General features: G+C 36.1%; 1 protein-coding gene across 2 annotated transcripts in view; it reads right to left on the bottom strand.

Moving 5' to 3' along the window:
- LOC118676383 (serine/threonine-protein kinase TNNI3K) overlaps positions 1-22082 on the bottom strand; it is a 313120-nt gene that overhangs the window by 150908 nt on the left and 140130 nt on the right. For both annotated transcript variants that reach the window (XM_036350223.1, XM_036350224.1), the window contains 3 exons: positions 21959-22016; positions 21638-21832; positions 20778-20882 (listed from right to left, as the gene is read on the bottom strand). In XM_036350223.1, the coding sequence (XP_036206116.1) occupies positions 20778-20882; positions 21638-21832; positions 21959-22016 (358 nt within the window). The remainder of the gene's footprint in view (positions 1-20777; positions 20883-21637; positions 21833-21958; positions 22017-22082) is intronic.

The following is a 22082-nucleotide window of genomic DNA, read 5'->3' as shown; positions in this document are numbered from 1 at the left end:
AAAGGACGAAATATCTTTTGTTCATGATTTTAAAGGTGCAAACTTGTAGTACTGTGCATATCTCTTCTAAAGGATTTTACTTTTTATATTTACCACTTATATTAGACAATTTACTGGTGTCCCCATGACAATGAAGAATCCGTCTATTTAAAGACTGCAATTCAATGAGTTTAAACATACATACTCCTGTGAAATCACTGCCTCAATCAAGATACAAAACATTCTGTCACCCTAACAGAATTCCTTGCTTCCCCTGCAGTGCACCCATCTCTTAGTGCAGCCCTGGGAAACCACTGATCTGCTTTCTGACGCTAGAAATTAGTTTGCATTCTCAAAAATCAAATATAAATGAAATCTTATGGTCTGTACTGTTCTGTGTGTTTTCCTTCACATAAGTTGGATGTAGACAGAGGGCTGAACATAGTTAAATCCGTAGTTGGGATAATTCTGATCAATTAGGAGTGAAGAGTACCTGAGAAGTGAAAAGAATGACGATGTGTTTGTGGCTTAGTTGGTTGGAGCATTAGAACATCATGGGTTGTGTCCCATTCCCAGTAGTTCGGGAGGCTATCAACGTTTCTTTCTCTCTCTCTCCTTACCTCCCTCTCTAATATAACAATAATAAAAAAGAACCAAAGGAAAATATTTTTAATACAAATAGAAGTCATAATATAGTTGCTATTGAAACCACAAGGAATATTAAAAAAAAAAAAGGAACACAAATTCTTGCTAGAGAATAACTTTTACGTCAGTTACAAATTAAAACTTTTCCATTAAGGTATCTAATAATCACTGTATTTAAGAATCTGAGTATCATTATAAAACAAAATTGTGAAATGATTAATTCAGACATAAAAATATAACAAGTTCAGGAAATGTCGCCACTGGTTTTTCAGGTTCACATGAATCTGACTTTAGTTTCTACATACTCTTTTCAGAGGATATTTAGATAATTTGGCTGTGACAAGCCAAACTGTTTTGAGACCTCATTGAAAGTCAAATGAAAACATTAATCAAATGCAAAAATATTCCAGTCAGGTACAGAAAGGCTGCAGGTTAAAAAAATAAAAATGTTGCCTGTGAGAAAGAAAATCAATCAGTTCAGAAGAAGCAGGCATTGGTTCAAATCTACATGGCCAGTAGTGACTAGAAATCACTAGAATCTCGGGGGATTGTATTTTTCTTAAAAATAATCAGATAGTCTTGAGCTATGTCTATTATTGCAAATGCAGTTTATTTGGCAAACTTTGCACCTGAGTAAATTAGCAGTCAAACAACTGATTAAACTTTCTCTTCTCACTGTCTTCACTGTTTGTATGGACAGGCTTTAGTGACTGGCATGCGAATAATTACCTGTAGCACAAAATAGCCATGCAAGTCATTTTGTGGAGTAGCAGTCTTAACTGAGAAAAATAATGACTTTCATGTTATTAAATGCCACGAAATTGTTCAATGTTAAATGAAAACTACCTTCTCTTTTCTGCTAGGCATTCTATAAACTATGCCTTCCTTGGTAAAGCAATCTGGCAATTATAGCTTTGCTATTCAGCCAGAGCTGCTCCTGGTTTGTGGGACTAAATGACTTCATTGACTATATATCTCTATGTTTTGGACTAGATGACTTTAACTTACCAGCTGTAATTTGCTTAATTTGCTTAAGCCATTCTGTCTTTACCTGTTTGAAAAAAAAAAAAAAAGCCCTCTACAGAGTTATGAGTATTCAGAAAGCTAATGCCTGTGAAACACTGAGAGGAATAGCTGGTGCAAAGAAAGTTTGATATATAATACTCTGATAGTCCTTGAAACATTAATAATTCATTCATGCACTTGACAAATATTAATTGAATTTTTACTAGGACTCAGTCACTGTATTAAGCATTTAGGAATAAAATGGAACAAAATTCACAGCCCCTGTCCTGATTAAGCTTAGTGTGTTATAGGAAATACACTCAAAGACACGAGTAAGGTTAATAGAGTGCAATCCTGAGATAAGCAAGTGCATGGTGGGAACATATAGGAGGGCTTCCTGGGGGAAGTAACAGGAATTGGCCAGGAGAAAAGGGGCACTGAGGGGAAGGAGATATGGTGGTAGTGCAGGGGTGGAAAGTTCCATCAGGGTGAATAACATATGTTAAGACCTATAATTTACCTTTTTACATAAAGACTGCAAATGTGATTCAACTGAAAAAGCCAAACAAAACAAAACAAAACAAACAATCTTTTTTTCTCTCTATTGCTATGGTGCTGAGGAACAAGCTTGGCAAATAACAGCTCTTTAGCCTCCTATTTAGGAAGCAAAAAAAGGAGAAACTTCGTCAAACCCAGAAGAGGTTAATAAAAGTTCAATGCTAAAATGTGTGCCCTTGAGGCCAACCATATCTCAATAGAAGGAGACTCAGAGTATCTTTCTCATTCTTTGTATGAAATGGGAAAAATAAATTAAAGAAAGAGAAAGAATTAGAAGAAGCATGTAATCAATTCTTTCCTTTATAAATCCCAGCCATTCAGGAGGTCTGCCAGCAGCTAAACCTTTCAGGGGACCACAGACAGGAAAAAGCCTATTAAAATGTGCTCCATTCCCAAGGAAAGGGGTCACTCGAGATCCTTAGACCCTTAACTCCGAATAGATTTAATGAAAACCAACTGCTATTTTAAGAGTTTAGAAGAGATTTCCCTCCCCAAAGAAAAGAAGCCCGACATCATCAACGCTCTAATACTGTTTCATCTGTGGCAGTAGGCATGCTTTTCACCAATGTTCTGTAGGTTTTGAAAACCATTAAATGAGAGCTTAGTGACCGAGAATACAGTTCCTCACATACAAGGCTTAAAGTGTAATTGATACAAAGACCATCCCTCTGGGATTAAAGAGTTCTAATCATTTCCTGAGGCCTGCCCTTTCCTCCATGCTGCTCACAGTAATATTAAGCCTTTTGGAAAAGGAGTATGCTGTTCCCCACCCCATTTAGTAACCACAACTCCTTCCACCTTCACTGGGAGGAAAACAATCCAGGCTACTCAACAAGCAGTCCAGGTCTAGCATCTGGATAGAAAATAAATCTGTTTGGGGACTTTTTGGCAAATCAGTTCCCATGCAATTCATATAAGTGATATACTGATGTCTCTTGTAAAACCTTCCCTCTAACGTGCCCATGCATCGTCCTGACACCCCCACTAATTGCAAGGATGTCTGTGAACAGCTGGACATAGACATCCTCTCATTGGCAAATGAGGAACCTGAGGCAGAAAGGAGTCAACAGTGACACAGTAAGTGCAGGAATAGAAATGAGAAAAATGATTTTCTCTTAGGAACTGAGAAGGTGCCATGGGATGAATTCTTCCTTTTCTTTGACTATTGGGGGGAAAAAGGGGACAACCTTCTCAATGCTAACTTTGAAAACATAATCTGCTGTTCTTTATAGTGAGAAGGACGATGGCTGAGTGGAATCCCTGGGGGAGCTAATTGGGCACAGGGAGGGAAAGCCGCCTCCCCACTCGGGGCTCCACACACCCTCTGCAAAACCAGGGCTTTTGCCACTTGACCTTTTTTGCCTGGCATGACCTGTGGGATGAGCTTCTGAAGAGGCTTCCCTTCTGTGCCATTATATTCACCAACAAATGACTGTTGAATAATTGAATGGCTCGTGTTTAAATTGTACGCTTAAGTTTTGCTAATGAGTCCTAGGAAAAAGAATCACAGAGGAGAAGGATCCTGAATAATGAAATAATCCTGTGAACCCTCACATGTTTTTTTTTTAATACAAACTCTGTTCCAGATCTGCATCTACTTAATTCATTAATTCAGTGTCAAGACTGAATCCCTAATGCAACTTTGAACCAGGAAGGAATAGAGAGGTCTTCATGAAGGCAGCAATATAGGAAGAGAATTCCCTGGTCCTTCTTTATAAACATTCCAGTTTCCTACTAGATATTCATGAAAGGAAGAAATTAGCCATCTGATATATTACAAGCAAAGTTTGTGGTAATACAATCAAAGGAGAGACAGGGCCCTAGAAACATTTAATTCAGTAAAGAAACTTGGTCATCCAAGAATATTCTTTTAGAAGAATAAAGATGAAAAATAATGACATTAATAGATAATGCATTTTCTCATTTACACCCAGTAAGATAGATATTATTATTGACACCTTAGAAATTAGAAAACTGTTTCTTAAATAAATTTTCCAAGGTCACAAGAGCTGGTATTGGAACCTCCATGTCAACAATCCCTGCTCTCAGTCGGTTCATCCTGTGGCCTTCCAATAGGGTGGTAGCCCACACCACACAGATATCTAGAGCAGTCCATCCTACAATCTCAAGAGAAGACTAACAGTATTTGAAAAGCTGCTTCCTCTCAAGGCTGGTAGGAAGAAATTTGAACTAAAAAATATTAATCAAGCCAAGAAAGTTTACAATTATCTGGATTTCTTTTTCTAGGCCAAATTCAAGGTATAGCTATTTGAAATTCAATCAATGGGGAAAGAAATATCAACCTATTAAGAATGTTCCTCATTTATTAGCTAGAAATCCTGGCCTTGGGTTCCTAGTCAGGTTGTAGTCAATTAAACTCCGGGACCTTAAGAACACAACGTAAATGAATCTCAGCAAGCAAGGGTTGAAAATGATGAACTGAGAAAAGCAGAGATAGCCACAAGGCAGCATTAATACCATTACTGAAAGGTTAGCCACTCGGGAAATTGGCAAGGTACCAAGAGGGGCACTCGTGGTGTCTCCCAAGAAATGAGAGCAGAGGAGAAATGAGGCCAAACGGAGAAAAGCTTTTGTTGACATTTTCAAAAGCTGACTTTATATAGGCCATTCCCCAAAGAATGGAAAATGGCAATGTAAGGAACCAGTAACCTCAGAAAATTGCAGGCCAGTAAGTTCACCACCTGCCACAGGGAAGCATTGGAAAGGATTCAGAGGCTCAAGAAGGGCATCACTTCTACCAGTGTAAGCTCAGCCCTAGGGTGGGAGAAGGTGACACTGTCACAGGAAAAGCACTCCTGTGCCCTGGTTTTTGGGCCTCTCAGGTGTGGCTGTGTCCTATTAAGGAAAGAGGTAGCAGAGTGAACTACAGCACCACAAAAAAGCACTGAGACAGGAAATCCTGAGGCCAGGGTCCAGTGTGAAGCAGTGGAATTTTTATGTAAAATCAAAATTTTCGCCAAACCCTGACTTTCTATGTTTTATTATACGCACACGTGTATTTGTTTTGCACACACACATAAACCTGTGCAGTGTTTCAAATGGCCATGATGGCTTAGAACCCACCCCTAAAATGTGAGATTCAGGAGTTTGTCTCACTGTGATGACTGAGGCAAATACTCTTTTTTTTAATTTTTATTGATTAAGGTACTACATATGTGTCCTTATCCCCATATAGCCCCCCCTCACCGCAAATACTCTTTTTTAAAATTCTCAATTTAATTTTTTCCATCACCATTTATGTCTCCTATACTCTCTTTCACCTTCCCCGCCTCCCTCCCAATCTTGCCTATGTCCATGAATTTTCTCTTTTTTATCTTAATCCCTTCACCCGCAGCCCAGCCCACCCCCAGACAGCTGTCAGCTTATTCAGAGAAAGACAAGTATTATATCATTTCACTCATATGTGGAATCTAAGGAACAAACTGAACTAACAAGAAAAATACTGACAGACTCAATAGATAGAGAGGCAGATTCTGGTGGAAGTTACAGTGAGAGATAGCAGGTTTGACCAGGTTTGTGTGAGCAATATAATAGTGTGGGCAGGATAAATGAGTTTTCCTCTGATTTAAATATACCTGTTTTAGTTTAAAGGGAGTATGTGCCTAAGGGAATTTAACTTAATGAGGTGTTAAGTAAGAGCACTATTTTTAGAATTAGTGGATGTAGCCAAAATTAAATGAGATTTTCTAATGGAGGCAGCTGAAAGAGGAAGAACATTATACTTGGACCTGGGAGTAAACTTTAGCTATTTCCATTGGACAAAGAGAGGAATACTCACGACTAAAGGACTAGTATTGGAACAGAGGAGAAGGGACCTACTATTTTGGTTCAGGATGAGAACTTGAACCCAAATAAAATGTGTTGAAAATGTTTGCAAATTCCCTCTGAACTATGAGAATCAGGTGAGAGGGCAAGAATAAATCTACATTGAGAGAAGACGAACATGAGTTAGATGGCAAAGTTCTATTTAAAGGTCTAGTGCCCAGACGGTGTGGCTCAGTGGTTGAGCGTCAACTTGTGAACAGGAGGTCACCATTTGATTCCCAGTCAGGGCACATGCTCAGGTTGCAGGCTTGATCCCCAGTGTGGGGTGTGCAGGAGGCAGCTGATCAGGGATTCTCTCTCATCATTGATGTTTCTCTCTCTCCCTCTACCTTCTTCTCTGAAATCAATAAAAATATACTTTTAAAAAATAATAAATAAATAATATGTAGGAACTTGAAAGTTAATAGGAACTCTCTGCTTATCTGGAGATTCCAGGAGCTGTTGGAGCTCAGGGAAAGCAGCCCCAAAACATCCCACAATGTCATACTGATTATTGTGAATGAAAGTTACTTGAAAAGCAGCCAGTGACAGAAGGGTACTTGACCCTCCTTTGTCTCCTGAAAACAGAAACAGATCTCTCCTGTGAAAAGTGCCCCCTTGCTCAGGGTGAGGGCTTGGGGGGCTAAGATAGACACCCTCAACACCAGAGTTAAGAAATTCAGGGCCAAAGGGTGTATATAAACAAACCTTTTTACTTCTTCACTAGTCATTACCCTAATCCCTCTTTCTGTTTAGAGTCCTTACTAAATGAGCATCCAAACCTAACTGTCTTTGACCTGTCAAATCCTCACCAATTTATTGTTTCTTTGTCTAAAAAGTATGAAAAGCTGCCCGCTTCAGCCATCTCTCTGAGCATCATTTATAATCGCCCATGTGCATACATTAAAATGGTTTTTCCTCTGTAAGTCATGTCAATGTTATTGTTAGTCCCGTCCTAAGAACTGAGAGAGGTAAACGGGTGATTTCCCTCCACAGCAGTTTTGGTGAACCAGGCAGGAGACTTCCCCGGCTGGAAAACTGCTTTTCTCCCCAGAACTATTGCAGAGAAAGAGATCTGACAAGTGTCAGCAAAATGTAAGACTTCTTACCATGTCAGCCTCCACAGCCTCTGTCTGAAAGGCCAGTGGAAACGAGTAATGGTGAGAGTCCCTTTGCTCTCTCGAAATTTAGATTAGCAGCAGAAAATGTTTGCAGAGCTGGTTGCTTAAGCTTAAGTGACTTTGGCAAAAACTTGGGATGAGTACTCTTGCTTTCTGTTGATTCCATTCCTCCCAGAAAAGATCAGTGTTTTCTTTTGCCTTTTCTTAATGACCAGTAAGACTTCGCTCTGGTCCCACCAGCCAGAGGATGTATACACATCTGGCTGACAGTCAAAAGGGCTGTGGTCCAATTTAGGGAATCAAAAACCCTATTCCATTCAAAGGGAGGGAAAAGGACGGATTCCCATGTTTTAGAATAGCTATTTGGAGACAGGGCCCCTCAGGTTTTTGTCTTAGTTTAAGTCTGGGAATGAACTGTCTGGACCTTGTGAAGGCTGATTTTTGCTTTTTGCACTACCTTAGGGAATGCCTCTTGCACATAAAAGGGTTTACTGGTTTGAGTCGCTATTAAGGTTAATAGATGCTACTCATCAATGGCCAGATGGATCTATTGAGTTGGAAAAACTTCTAAATTCAACAAAGGTTTTAGAGAGCTCTCAAACTGATCTAACAGCTAGCCTGTGATTCCCTTAATAAGATGAAAAGACAGAAATTAGAACAAAAATCAGAATCCATTCAGACCCCTTCCTATTTGCCTTCAGACATCTGAAGATATTGTAACAAGAAAAATCAAGACAATGGAAGTATAATTGTCCCACAATTAAGAAGAAAATTTTAAAAAGGAGAAATTGGGCAAATAAAAATCTTCTCCATAAATACTATTAGTAACTATAAGATCTCTGTGTCTGTGTGTGCCAACATACAAGGTGGGGCAAAAGTAGGTTTAGAATTGTGAGTATGCAAAACACAGTTCATTTTATTATTAATAATTATTGTATTATTTTCCATACAAACAACTATAAACCTAATTTTTCCCTGTGCTGTTTGTGTGGTATAGATATATGATAGTTTTCTACCTCTGGATGGTATTATCAAAATTAATTTGTAAAGAGCTCTATTTATTGGCTTAAAAATTAAGCATTTATATAAGTAGGGACCTATAAAAACTAGCTCCAGTAAATTTCAGGCTCACATGATCTGGGAGAGTCTTCAATCTATGGCTGGTTTGGGTTTCTTGGCTTCATTGAAATAGTCATGTCTTCAGAGCTATGCACAAATAATATAATGCTTTTATTCTACCTAGGTTTACTAAAAGTCAAATATGTTTATGCTATCTCTAATACAAAGTCTGGTAGCAAAAAAAAAAAGTAACTTGGTATAATAAAATTTTCATAAATTACCAAAACATAATTGTTGAAAATAAATAAATAAAATGAGATAAGTGTTTCTAGGTATAATAATTTTGCTTATAATAAGTGTACTTAAAAGTAGCTTCCAAATGTTTTTGGTAGCTTGACACTTTAGAGCAGTGGTTCTCAACCTTCTGGCCCTTTAAATACAGTTCCTCATGTTGTGACCCAACCATAAAATTATTTTCGTTGCTACTTCATAACTGTAATGTTGCTACTGTTATGAATCATAATGTAAATATCTGATATGCAGGATGGTCTTAGGCGACCTCTGTGAAAGGGTCGTTCGACCACCAAAGGGGTCGCAACCCACAGGTTGAGAACCATTGCTTTAGAGTTTTATTAAATTAATTAAATGATAAGAATTCATTAAATATCTAGATCATATCCAAATAAGGCAAAATATTGAACATTAATATTAAACATAGGTTTTGTCTATTTTTGGCTTCTAATTATAGAGAAACTAAAAGATTAGTTTGGATCTATTAGTAAATTTGCTTTATGCCACACTGAGAAACTTTCCATGATAAATCTCACATTTCTAGAAATTATAAAAAGTATCAAGTCTGTCAGTCCACAGAATGCTAACATAAAGGACAGTTCACAATGGCTTATTTATTAGTTTTCACTAGAAATTAAAGTTTTCTAAGGATTAAAAATTATAATTAACATATGTAATTAAGACTACTAGAAATGATAGAAGAAACAACTCTATGTGGAAGGAAAATAATATATATTTTTATAAAAGAAGGTCTGAGGAATGGAGATGCATTTTTGAGGGAAATATAAAAAGTAATTTTGTCCTAAAATGAAGCTGGCATTTCTTCATGGGTAGAGAACAAAGGACAAACTAAAATGGACATAGAAAAATTGTAGAAGTTTTGTGAAAACAGCATGCTGAGAAGGGAACTTTTATATGTGATCAAGCTGGATAAGAGTAAATTAATTTATTATAAGGGTTTTAAAAATAAGCTTTAATACCAATGGCATACTTATGCAAAACTAAAATGTAATTTCTTTTATCTGCTAAGAGGACAAAGCTTTCTTGGACTTTGCTCCACTTTTGATATGGATACTAAAAGGTTTTTCTTTACCTGTTAAAGTAGTCTCCTCAGAAAGCAAAGCTTTTATCTTAGCAATTGTGCTTCACACTGTGTTCATTGGATCTTAATATTGAAAGAGCACAGTTTTGCTTACAACTACTTAACTCTCTGTATTTGCCTGAGATTCTTTAATTGTCAACATGATTAAATGGGTAACTAAGTGGTGTTTCACAATGACCTATGATCCTATTGGACTATTTAAAAACCTTTCATTATTTTCAGAAAATGTATCCTAATAAAATTCTAAATAAAGTCTTTCTGACCTCATCTATGTGCAATATTTTTGAAAGGTCCCCGGAACATTTTAAATAATTTTTTCTCTTTTTAAAAAAAGGAAGATATTAAACTAATTATACTTACTTAGCATGTTAAATTTCATTGGGAGCATAGTCAAATAAGGAGGGATAAACTTTCTTAACTTACATTGGATGAGTAAAAGTTATTAATATGAGTGTTCTAAAATTTATATGAAATTCCTAAAAACCTGAAACATTCTTATATAATGTTGTCAGTCATAATTCTAGTCACTGTCTTAAAATGATGAATAGCAAGAACCTACAACCAAGATTACTACCCAGCAAAGCTATCATTTAGAATTGAAGGTCAGATAAAGAGCTTCACAGACAAGAAAAAGCTAAAGGAGTTCATCACAACCAAACCAGTATTATATGAAATGCTGAAGGGTATTCTTTAAGAAGAGGAAGAAGAAGAAAAAAGGTAAAGATAAAAAATTATGAACAACAAAGTGACAACAAATACATATCTATCAACAAGTGAATCTAAAAATTAAATGAATAAAAAATCTGACGAACAGAATAAACTGGTGAATGTAATAGAATCAGGTGCATGGAAATGGAGCAGACTGACAATTCTCAGGGAAGGGGGTGTGTGGGGGGGGTGTGGGAAGAGATTGGCTAAAGATCTTATATGCATGTATGCAGTACCTATGGATGCGTACAGTGAGGGGGCGAGGGCCTGGGGTGGGGTGGGAACTGGGTGGAGGGGAGCTATGGGGGGAAAAAAGAGGGACATCTGTAATAATCTGAACAATAAAGATTAAAAAAATGTGTGTTACAGAAATAACTAAATTTTCTTCTCAACTGCATTGTAATCGGATATTTAAATATGCCATTTTAAGTCCTGCGTCATTTACAGACAGCTATTGTTTTACTCTGATGCCTTTACAAATGTATTTCATCTTCAAAGAGGATCAAAGAATGCTCGAATATAGGTTTCTGATTACTTTCAGGTCATACCATTGAACTAGATAAGCATTTACAGAATACTAAAGAAACAAAACTGAATTCGTAAAACTGCTAACAAAAGATAGCAACATAAATGAATACATGGGGGCTGCATTAACTGAGTATGATTTCAATTTCTATAATTTTTTATTTGAAATATTACTGGTTCTTCAATCTTTGTTTTCCAATTATAAGGAAACTTTTTTTTTCTCTTAAACTATCCATGACTTACAGAAATTTGTTAAATTATGCCTGTGTAAACAGAACTGACACATTTATCTCATGATATGATTCCTCCAAAATTCAAAGACTCTTAGTGAGCACTCTTATTTTCATGGCAATATAGTTATTCACGTAAGTTCACTAAGAATCTGTTCTTCTTGTAATAGGACTCAATTAGAAACTTGGTTATTCTTACCAAGGCTTTGACTGGAATATCATGTTTGTGAGAGATCTACAGAAAATCAGATGTGGCCAGACAGCAGTAAGGAATTAAGGTTGACTTTATAGAATCAAATAAAACCCCTTGGAAATATAGGCCTGGTGCTTTGCTTACAGTGTTCCCAGCAACCTTATGGGTGTGTGTGTGTGTGTGTGGGGGGGGGGGGGGCGTGTAAGAAGGCCACTCCGTGGCAGATGCAAGAAGCTCAGGATATTTTTGGAAACCTCAAGAAGACCTAAATCTAAAGGTATTAACAAATGAAGTCTGATGATAAATATTTTTCTTGGCTTCTTAGATTTGGAATACTATTAAAAGTTCAATCTGGAGAGTCCTTATGAAAACTTCTAGCTAAGCAGATTTTAAAAAGCTTACATGATCAATTGCTATTCTTGTTTCATGTATATGAATAATCAGGCCAGGTTTATTAAAACTAGATTACTTTGCAAACAAATCAATCTTAATTTGGCTATCTTTAATGAAAAAAATAGGGTGATTTTAGAGAGAAAAAAATATGTCTTAGTAGAAATTATAATACTTATTTTGATATCATAGTCTAGTTCTATTAATTATATTTGTGATTTTCCTCTTTATAAGATGGATTGGATCTTGAATTCTTCTACTAGTTTCCTCATATTTGGTTGTAACTCTCCAAACTAATGTTTCTCCTACTCTCTGACCTGAAGTCACTGAGAACTAAAACTGTTCCCTTTTCTGAAACCATGCAAACTAGATGAATGACTTGAAATAAACTTCACAGAAACTTCCAGCATATATCATTATTTGGTCAATCTCCATGCCTGTTGATATGTAACTCACTGGAAAAGTCTACCTGAGCTCCCAATGACATCATCAGAGGCATTTCAAAATACAAAAGATTCTACTTCTGGAAATTTCTTGACTGGCTGTCATCCAGACCAGACTGGATTTACAGTATGCTCTGATGATTGACCATTGTCTTTTTTTTTTTAATATATTTTATTGATTTTTTACAGAGAGGAAGGGAGAGAGATAGAGAGTTAGAAACATCGATGAGGGAGAAACATCGATCAGCTGCCTCCTGCACATCTCCCACTGGGGATGTGCCCGCAACCCAGGTACATGCCCTGGACCGGAATCGAACCTGGGACCTTTCAGTCCGCAGGCCGACGCTCTATCCACAGAGCCAAACCGGTTTCGGCGTCTTTTTTTTTTTTGGCTTCTGTAGAAATGCCACTTTTAAATACCTGATTCTTGTACCTTATAACACTAATTTTGGGAGTTCAGCTGCATCACCACCTCCTAAAATAAATTTAACTGAACTGACCTATTATCAGGACTAAGATTTTGGTTCAATGAGATAAAATAATCTACCAGCTCAACTTTTAATGTCTGAAACTTCCAGGGAAGTTTCAGAGGAAGGAACTGTCAGGAACAAAGATATATAGCCTCCCAAAACCTCACAATGGCATATTAATTATTTTGAATTAAAGTTACTTGAAAAACAGCAGGTATAAGAAGAGCACATTGACCTTCATTTCTCCTTGAAATGGAACACATAAAACTCCCCTGTGAAACAGTGGGAGAAGGGGGGGGCTAAAAAAGATGCCCTTATCACCAGAATTACAGAATTCAGGGCCAACAAGCCTGTAAAAACAAAGCTTGTTTTAAAATACTCACAAATGTTGTATTTTAGATATAATGCCTGAAACCGCAAAATAAAATAAAATACTCACAAATGTATTATTTTCTATGTTTAAAAAGTATAAAAAGCTGCCTGCTTTAATAATTTCTGAGCATCACTTATGATCTCCCGTGTGCATGTTTTACATTTGTTTTCCTCCTATTAATCTGGTCTTGTGTCAATTTTGTTATTAGTCCAGCAATAAAAAAAAAAATCAATAGGGCTAAAGGAATTTCCCCATCCCCAGCAAGGCTGAGGACAGACAGGTTGGCTTTAAATGGAGACTAAAGATGTCAGAAATGGGAATGGAAATTCTGACTGAAAATCAACACTGGAGTGAAGCTCATAAGGAGGAGTAGAATAATTTGTAGAATTAAATGGTTGAGAAACTCTTCCTACTGAATATAGTGCAACAAGGTTCTTGAATAGAATAATAATAGTTTTCCTGTGTTCAATTTTTACTCAAAGAAAAATAGGGGCATGTGTATGTGTGTGTTGTTATTGACATGGAGCACATGAAACTGTGATATATGTTTTTGACTTTATACAGCATATTTCTTAATATTATATCTTAATATAGTACAGTACATGTTTTTTACTCTTGGACCCGGCTTTGATTCGGGGACACATGTCCCTGCACTCTCAAAGCTAGTCTCCTGTCTTTAACATAAATAATAAAAGTGAATCATTACAAAATTAATCCATATATAATACATTTTATTAAATAGCTTTCACTACATTTGCCAATTATTGATATTAGTTTATAAATTGTGACACTTTGTTTAAAAACTAAATATATCTGGTATGCAACTAACATTATATTTGTGCAATCGATTCATGATAAGCTAGACCAGACTTTTCAGCTATTGTCTTTACCCAAACTCTAGTAGCTGTTGTCATTAGTGTAAACAGGGTAAATGTAGCACAGAATACGGGCTGCCCACCAAAACTCACTTTCTCCTCTTCTGGGCATGCAGATAGACTATTCTTCCTAGTACCCTTTGCAGTTAGTTTTGATCATATAACTGAGTTCTAGCCAATGAGATATGATTGAAAGTGAAGAATGCTACTCTAATGCTTGACTCATAAAATATTTCATGCACATCTCACATATTCTTGTCCCTTTTATGCTCACTTTAATGGAGACGATCCTCAAAGATACCCTGGAAGCCAAGTATTAAAAATGGATTCTGAATGACTTCATGGATGGGGACGACCCCAACAACCTGTTTATTCATATAATCAATATACAAATTTCTATTGTTTTGGAAACATTACATATCTTGGAGTATCTATATTGCAGCAGGTAACCTATCCTAACAAATCCAAATTTCATCTTAAAAATTGTATAGCTTAATTTTTTAAATCATTACTCAAAATAGTAATGAAGTTGAAACAGATTGCAAGTAATTGCTTTTATACATTGTTGTTGTTTTTAATTTGGAAATAGAAAGTCAAATTATAATTTTGGACAAAAACATTTCAGAACTATAAGCTCTGAGTCCCTAAGCCTTAGACACCCATTGCATATAACAAATTAATTTCTATTCATTCCAAATGGTAATAGCTATGTCTCATCCCTGAGAGAACTGATAAAATTGTTCTTCAACTCATTTTTCATTGAGCTTAATTCCCTCAGAACTCCAGAATAGTTGGAAGCATCACAAAAACATGGAAATGTGAGTGCTTATATGTGCATTGGTTTATAATAATCATATAAACATTCATATAAGTCTTTATATATATTATGTATTAATTTATTATATATACTAGAGGCCCGGTGCACAAAATTTATGCCCGGGGGGATCCCTCAGCCTGGCCTGCACCCTCTCCAATCTGGGCCCACTGGCTCCTAACTGCCCACCCACCTGCTTGCATGAACGCCCCTAACCACTCTGCCTGCCTTACCTGATGCCCCTAATTGCTCCCCTGCCTTCTTGATGGGCCCTAACTGCTTCTGCCTGCCTGCCTGATCACCCCTAACCTCTCTGCCTGCCTGTCTGATTGCCCCTAACTGCTCCCCTGCTGGCCTGGTCACCCCTAAACAACTCTGCCTTGGCCCCCTGCCATCGTGGCTTTGTCCAGAAGGATGTCCGGATGGATGTCTGGTCTAATTAGCATATTACCCTTTTATTAGTATAGATAATTCTGTAATTTTCCAGAATTTTCCAGCCTTGAATATCTATATGAACTGTGTTTACTATAATGGTCCAATATTAAAACTTTCATTCTTATTTTGGCTGCTTATGAAAATTCCATACTCCTGGAAACATTCAAGTATCAACCATGTGTTATAAAATAGCTCCAGAATGCCTTATGTGTAGCATAACTCCCAGGTAAATGATTGGATCTTAGTTTCACTCTGTGCCATAGGTACCCTGGGTGTGTGAATTTCTTTTACATTCGTTATTGATTTAATGAATGAATGAGTGAATAAATGATTATACTGTACTAGGGCAATAATTCTCAAAGCATTTGAGATTACATTGTGACTTGATTCCACAATATTCCCATTCCATTCCGGCAGCATAGAAGGATAAGGTTATATGGCAAATGGTTAAGAGATGTAATCAGCATTAGACTAAAAGGCAGTTATCAATGTTGCCTGCATACTGGAATCACCTGGGCTGCTCTCTAAAAATATGATACTTGGGCCCCACTCCTGGAGATTCTGAATTAAGTAGCAAAAGAATTTTCTTAAAGTTCTCCCACAGATTCTACCGTGTGGCCAGAGTTGAGAACCACTGCACTAAAACAGTATTTCTTCCTCTTGTTTGATCATAAGAATTAGCTGGCATTTTGTTTAAAAGTATAGATTATCAGGCCCAGTTCAGAACATTCTCAATCCGTGCTTTCAAGTGAAGAGTCTTTGAATTTTTTTTTAGATGAGGGTCCCAGATTGGAGAATTTTGAGAAATACTTCATTGGGCTCTAAGATGGAAAAAGTGCTATGGTCTGTCATTCTCAGCTGTATCCCCAGGCATAGCATAGACTCTGGCTCATATCAAGCATTCAGATATTTTAATTCATTAATACATTAATTAATTTACTTTTAAAGTGGAAATAAATTTTAAAAATTGACAAAATTTAAAATGCCCCTGTGACGGATTTTACACAAGAATTACGGAAGTAGAATTGTAGAGATTTTCACAAGCTTCCATAGGTTTCTCTTTCAAGACTTACTATAAGTATTATAATGTAATAAATTAATTGGCCTGCATTTGCTATTCAGAATTCTCTGCTAGATGGTATTTGCCAGTGAATGCTAAATGCTTTCTGTATAACTGCTTATTAGAAAAGTCACAAGTGAGAAGAATAGGTGAGAGTGGACTCTATGAGAACCGAGGCAAACAACTGTATTCAGAGTTAGATAATCAGAAAAACAATCATTTGTTTAGTTGTACTTGATTGTTTTCTGAAATGCAGGACTTATATTTTGTATTCAATTGAAAGGCAAGTGCAAACTTCAACTTAAAAATAATTATTAAACTTTTACCAATAGTTTTTTCTTTGATATTTTCTGAAATCTTCACTAATATAGTTAAATGTCATCTTCAAAATTAAAATTCTTTTAGCCCTTACCATCTTTGTCATTTTAAATTAGCTGTCATTTGTCATCAGTAAGTTGGCTATTTTTAAACTATCATTAATTATTTTCCTTTATAGTCACCCGAATAAGCTGACACTCAAAAGCCAACAGTGAGTCTTTCTCAGATCTAGACCTAGACCTCCAATTAATTAGTTGTGTTATATAAAAAATATCTGTATGTATGAGAATACTGTAGAGTGTTTTCCATTCTCAGCATATCAGAGAACAAGTGAGGCATTAATAGCAATAACAAATGGCATTTTTATGGTGCTTTACAGTTTACAAAATGCTTTCATATGCACATCCCATGGGAGTGCCCTGGTCACTGTGATGGAAGTGTTTCTATTTCATTGTTGACAGGGATGCTGTACTACAGACTTTATACAGGAAAAAAGATCATTCATTTGATCCATATATATTTGCAATGATGGTTTGGTTTCAGGTCAAACAATTTGCAAAATGTACTTTTGCAAGAAAACACAGACATTTGCTAGTATTAAGTAAAAATCTTTAAAGCTTTTACCTGTAAACTATGCTTTGTAAGTTCCAATGCCACAAAATGAATGATTAAATTGGGCCAGGTATAAGTGGGTAAGTTGGTAGGTAGTGGGGCTTACAAAAAATTGGAACATACGTTCCTGCATACAGCTTTATGCATTTAAAAATATTTAAACATGATGGGCCAAAGAAAACATACCTGCGTGTCTCATATGCAGCCTCTGCTCCACAGTAACAGAACATGAGGTGTAAAAAATTAAACAAAGTAGGAACACAAGCACAAGGAGATTATATAAAATACGGTTTGGGTTGTAGGAGTTAAGCTTGTTAAGGGCTGAACTACAAAGTGCAAGGTTGATACACATGGCTGATGCTCCTTCAATATCACCGTCCTCCTTCGATCTTCCCATTCTGACTTGGTTTTGCTGACATTGTTGGGCCAGCATAACACAGTGTTAAGAACACTACAGTGATGTGACCTTGCGCTTTTTAGTCAGTTTCCTTACCAGTAAAACGAAGATAATAAATATATTAATGACTTGTTGCAAGACTAAATGAGAACGTACATGAGAAGGGGTTAGCAGAGGTCCTTTCACACTTTAAGTGCTAAATACATGGTAGGTATTATCCTCATTCTCACCATCATTGGAAAAAAACAAACACATTTTCTTACTCATTCCTTGAACAACTTCTTAGAATATACTAAAGGTGAAAATTAACTTTCAGACCTGTATGGTGAGATGCTTGCCCGGAGAAAGGCAGCGTCCTTTCATCAAGCATATCACCAACCACACAATCAAAGATGAAAGTATCCTCTGTCTCTGGGCTGGTCAATATACATGAATAGCCCCTTTCCTTTAGAACTATAAAAGGCATCAGACTCTCTCTAGCACCAAGTAGGCCAGTGCTTCCTAAAATGACATTCACAGAAACTCTCCAAGAATTTGGTTCAGTTGAAAATGCATTGATGCATTGTTTGAATATCCTCTCTGAGATTAGAAGCACGCGATTTCTTCCTTGGAAATCCTGACATGCCCAGAGTGGTGGGGGACAGAAAAATGTAAACAGGTCATTTCACTACAAATACAAACATGTGTCTGTGTACCTCACACTCTGATGGGCACCTTTCCCTCCTCCTCTTTCAGCGAGGCTTTCTAAGTATTGTAGGAATGCAAAGATTAGTATGCTGTAAAAAGACTTAGGACATGTACATGCCTATTCTCCAAAGTCTAGTTGTAGCTCTACCTCCTCCAGGAAGTTTTTCATTCTACTTTGATCTTTGACTTACTTGAAATCCTTTGAAAATTGCTGTTTAATCATTTTGGTCCTTTAGCATTTGCTACCTTAAGTAGCAATTAAATTGCTTCCTGGGCATATGTTCTGTGTACCCAACCAGATTGTAGTAAGCCCTCTGAGGCGAAGAATTTATACTCTTCTGGGCAATACTTTATCTGGATTGATCTGAACAACTGTTTTAATGTTGCCAGATTAAAGATTAATAAAAAAATAATCCAAAAGTAGTAAATGCAATAGTTTGGGGCTTTCTTATGTTGAAGACACCTATAAAACAATGTTTCATAAAATTTGAAGACTTTTTGATATAATTTAAGACTTCAGGTTAGATTAGAGACAGAAAAAAATTGGCAAATATAAACCTTTATCTGTTATTTAATAATGTTTTATTTTCACTTTTAATCAGCATTACTTTTGGTCCTGCTTTATAACCTGGTGGTAACAACTTGTACTTACTAACAGGGCAACAGAACACACATTAAATTGCCCCACAAGTGAAGAATTACAACTAGAAAAAAAGTATTTCATTTATTTTAATACCACATGCAAAAATGATTGGGATTATAAGGTAATACTAAAACTCACAGGTTGCCAGTTTGCATTATGCTATTTTATTACCTTTTATTGTCTGTTTCCTAAGTATTGTTACTGAAATGCAAAGAAAAATATGTTTACGAACATAAATGTTTTTAAAAAATAGGTAAAGGAAAGAACTAATGTATAATAGTGAAGAAATTAATTTTATTTGAAAACTAGTAAAACTATAAATAGAGTTCTCCAAATATTTACTTCCAAGAACTAAGATTCCACCATGCTCATATCTAATTTCTTTTATTTCTCCTATCTTTCAGATCTGTCTCTTCCTTTCATTTCTACTGCCACACGTGAAATTTTGCTTGTCATTACTTCTCATCTAGATTACTGACACTACGGCTTCACTATTTTTTTTGACTTCCCCTTCAAGTTGATCAAAGATGCTCAATTGATCTTTCCACCGTACAGTTCCAAATTTGTGATACCTAGCTCATACATTCTCAGTGCCTTCTTCTTGCTTACAGGAACAAAGTCAAATTGACCATAGGCTAGCAACTTCTGATTTCTGTGCTCTTGTTCCAATTTATTTTTCTGAAAATTTTCCCCATAGTCTGCCTCATGCATTACATAATCTATATGTATTTATACACTTCATCCACTAAAATGAAACTATATATTGTTCCTCTATATGCCTTTAACCTTCTAATTTCTATTTCCTTTATGTCTTCCCTAAGCTTAAAACACTCCTCCAAATCCTATCCACCCTCCAGGGATGGCACCTCTTCCATGCAGTTGTTTCTAAAGTCCTCAGAGGTACTGAATATTCTTTCTGAAAGTGTATAGAAATTTTTCACTATCTCTTTTATAGAACTTGTTATTTTATAACTAAAAATATATTTAGGCAAGTATCTTTCTCCTCTACCAAAGTATGAAAGCTCCTTGAGAATGGAATCTATGGCAGTTACACTTTGCAAACTCTACTGTGCCAAGTATAAAGGCTCCAAACATAGCAGTTACCAAATACTTGTTGAAGAAATGACAAAGTGGAGTGCTTAATTTAATTAGTTAACATTTAGTAGTTTTACAAAAGTCTACAAATGGGATCTATATGATCCTACTGATAATCATGAAATGAAAGTCATTGGTTTTGATATTCTGATATGTTTCATAAACTATATCAGTGGTTATCCAGCTATTCTCCACAGAATCGTTGGGGTTCCACAGAGGCAGCCCAGGAATTTCTCTCCTTGGGAGGGAAAAATGGTAAGTAAGCAATTATCTACCCTGAACTTTGCCTTCAAAACTGTTCCATGTTGTATACTGGCTTTCTTCTAAGGCACAGTTTAGAAAAAACTTTCACTGTTTAAAAAATTATCTTTGAAATCCCTTGATATTCCACCTCTAGAACCCTTTGATTCTGTATTTGTTTCAAGTTTCTATTCCACATGAAAACATCTTCATATAAAAACTAGGTAAATGAGTTGCTGTGGTTTAGTTGAATTTACAATTAGAGAAATACCAAAATAGTAGCACAAAAGCAGTGTTTCAGATAATTTTATACCGGGTCCTCCTATATATAGCACCTGACTTTGTTTGAGGCATGACATTCTATAACAGTGACCAATTTCAAACCTTAATCTGAATTTACTGACCTAAGAACTAGTTAGCTGGTGAATCTTACAGATATCACTACCTTGCTGGAAATTTTTAATGTATTCAAAAGATCCCTGAGAGGTTGTTATATAGCTTTCTATTTCTGTAAAATACAATGACACAATGATATTGCCCCGGCTTACGGTAGTCTGTCCCCTTACCCGCAGAGCAGAAAACTCTGATCTGTAATAAATCTAAAATGTATCTTCACTGAAATACATTTTGGACTTCTAGTCAGCTATACAATTTTAAATTCATTATTCAGGGGGAAAAAAATACCTGTTCAAGTCACGATGTATAATTGGCTGTGTCAGGTTGTGAAGGTATTCCATACCTTTGGCAACATCTACTGCAATAACTAATTTAGACTGCAAATCAAGAATCCTAGAATTTAAAAATAACATTTAATGAGGATGAAATGGTCAAAGCCAATGCCATATCTTTCTAAAATAAATCAATGGTGTATGTGGTTTGTTCTTCTGTATAATTTCAGCCTGTTTTGCTCTATTACAGAAGAAGCTAAAAATTCAACAAATCTTTAAAAACAGCTTTTCTACATCAGATACTGTTTAATTATAAATCAATTCAGATACCAAGCTCTTTTATTTAAAATATTCTACTTGATTTTATAATATTTATAATATTATACTAAATTTCTTTCTAGTATCATAAAAATGACATCTACTATAATCACTGAGTAGAAACCACATTCTAATTATTATATGCATAGATAGAGAATGTGAATTCAAATTAGACTTGTGCAAGGTCATTCTTTTTTAAAACTTTAAAAAAATAAACAACTGTAAATAATGACCCTTGGCAATTATTTTATCTGAGTTTACATATATCTACTTTACTGGCATGTCAAATTTAGCCTAATGATTACAATCTTCAGTCACCAACTTAAATTCCTTGAATTTGTTATCTCCAACTGAATTCCATTTAAGAAAGTGCTGAAGTATTTATATTCTCTAGTTATTGGGTATACATTATTAGCCATCTTTAAAACGCCACATTTCCTAGCACTCAGAGATTTCAGAAGGCACAGTCTTACACCAAGCAGAAAGCCTCTGAGGTGTTTGTCGCTGGGGTAATTCCAATGGCTTGTAAAATAATAACTCAGAACAAGAGCCCCATACCTCTTCTGTTCATGAAGGAGGGAGAATAGAGAACCCCCTGATATGTACTGAGTGACGATGGCAAACTGGCTGGGATCATTCAAACAAGCTCCCACAAACTGAATGACACAGGGATGATTGAGCCGGCAGAGAATGGACACCTCTCGGCAAAACATATCCACATCTGACTTGGAGCAGTAGGTGTTGGCACGATACCTGGAGATGGTAGCAACAGGAAGTCCTCAGTTAACAGATGGATCAAAACAAGGGGCTCACCATTCACACGCTTCTCAAAGCTCACAGTTCCACTCAGATGTTTCATTTTCTCATTTGCTTGCTTACCGCTTTATTGCCACTATTTTATTTCTGCATCGTCCTTTATATACTTTCCCAAAAGAACCTAAAATTGTTTAAGAGAAATAAATAAAGACATTATCCTGAGCTCATTACACTAAAGCTGACTAGG

Source organism: Myotis myotis, unplaced genomic scaffold (assembly GCF_014108235.1).
Source record: "Myotis myotis isolate mMyoMyo1 unplaced genomic scaffold, mMyoMyo1.p scaffold_m19_p_2, whole genome shotgun sequence".
In the NCBI taxonomy this organism is placed as follows: Eukaryota; Metazoa; Chordata; class Mammalia; order Chiroptera; family Vespertilionidae; genus Myotis; species Myotis myotis.
This window is presented reverse-complemented; position numbering and strand designations above follow the sequence as displayed.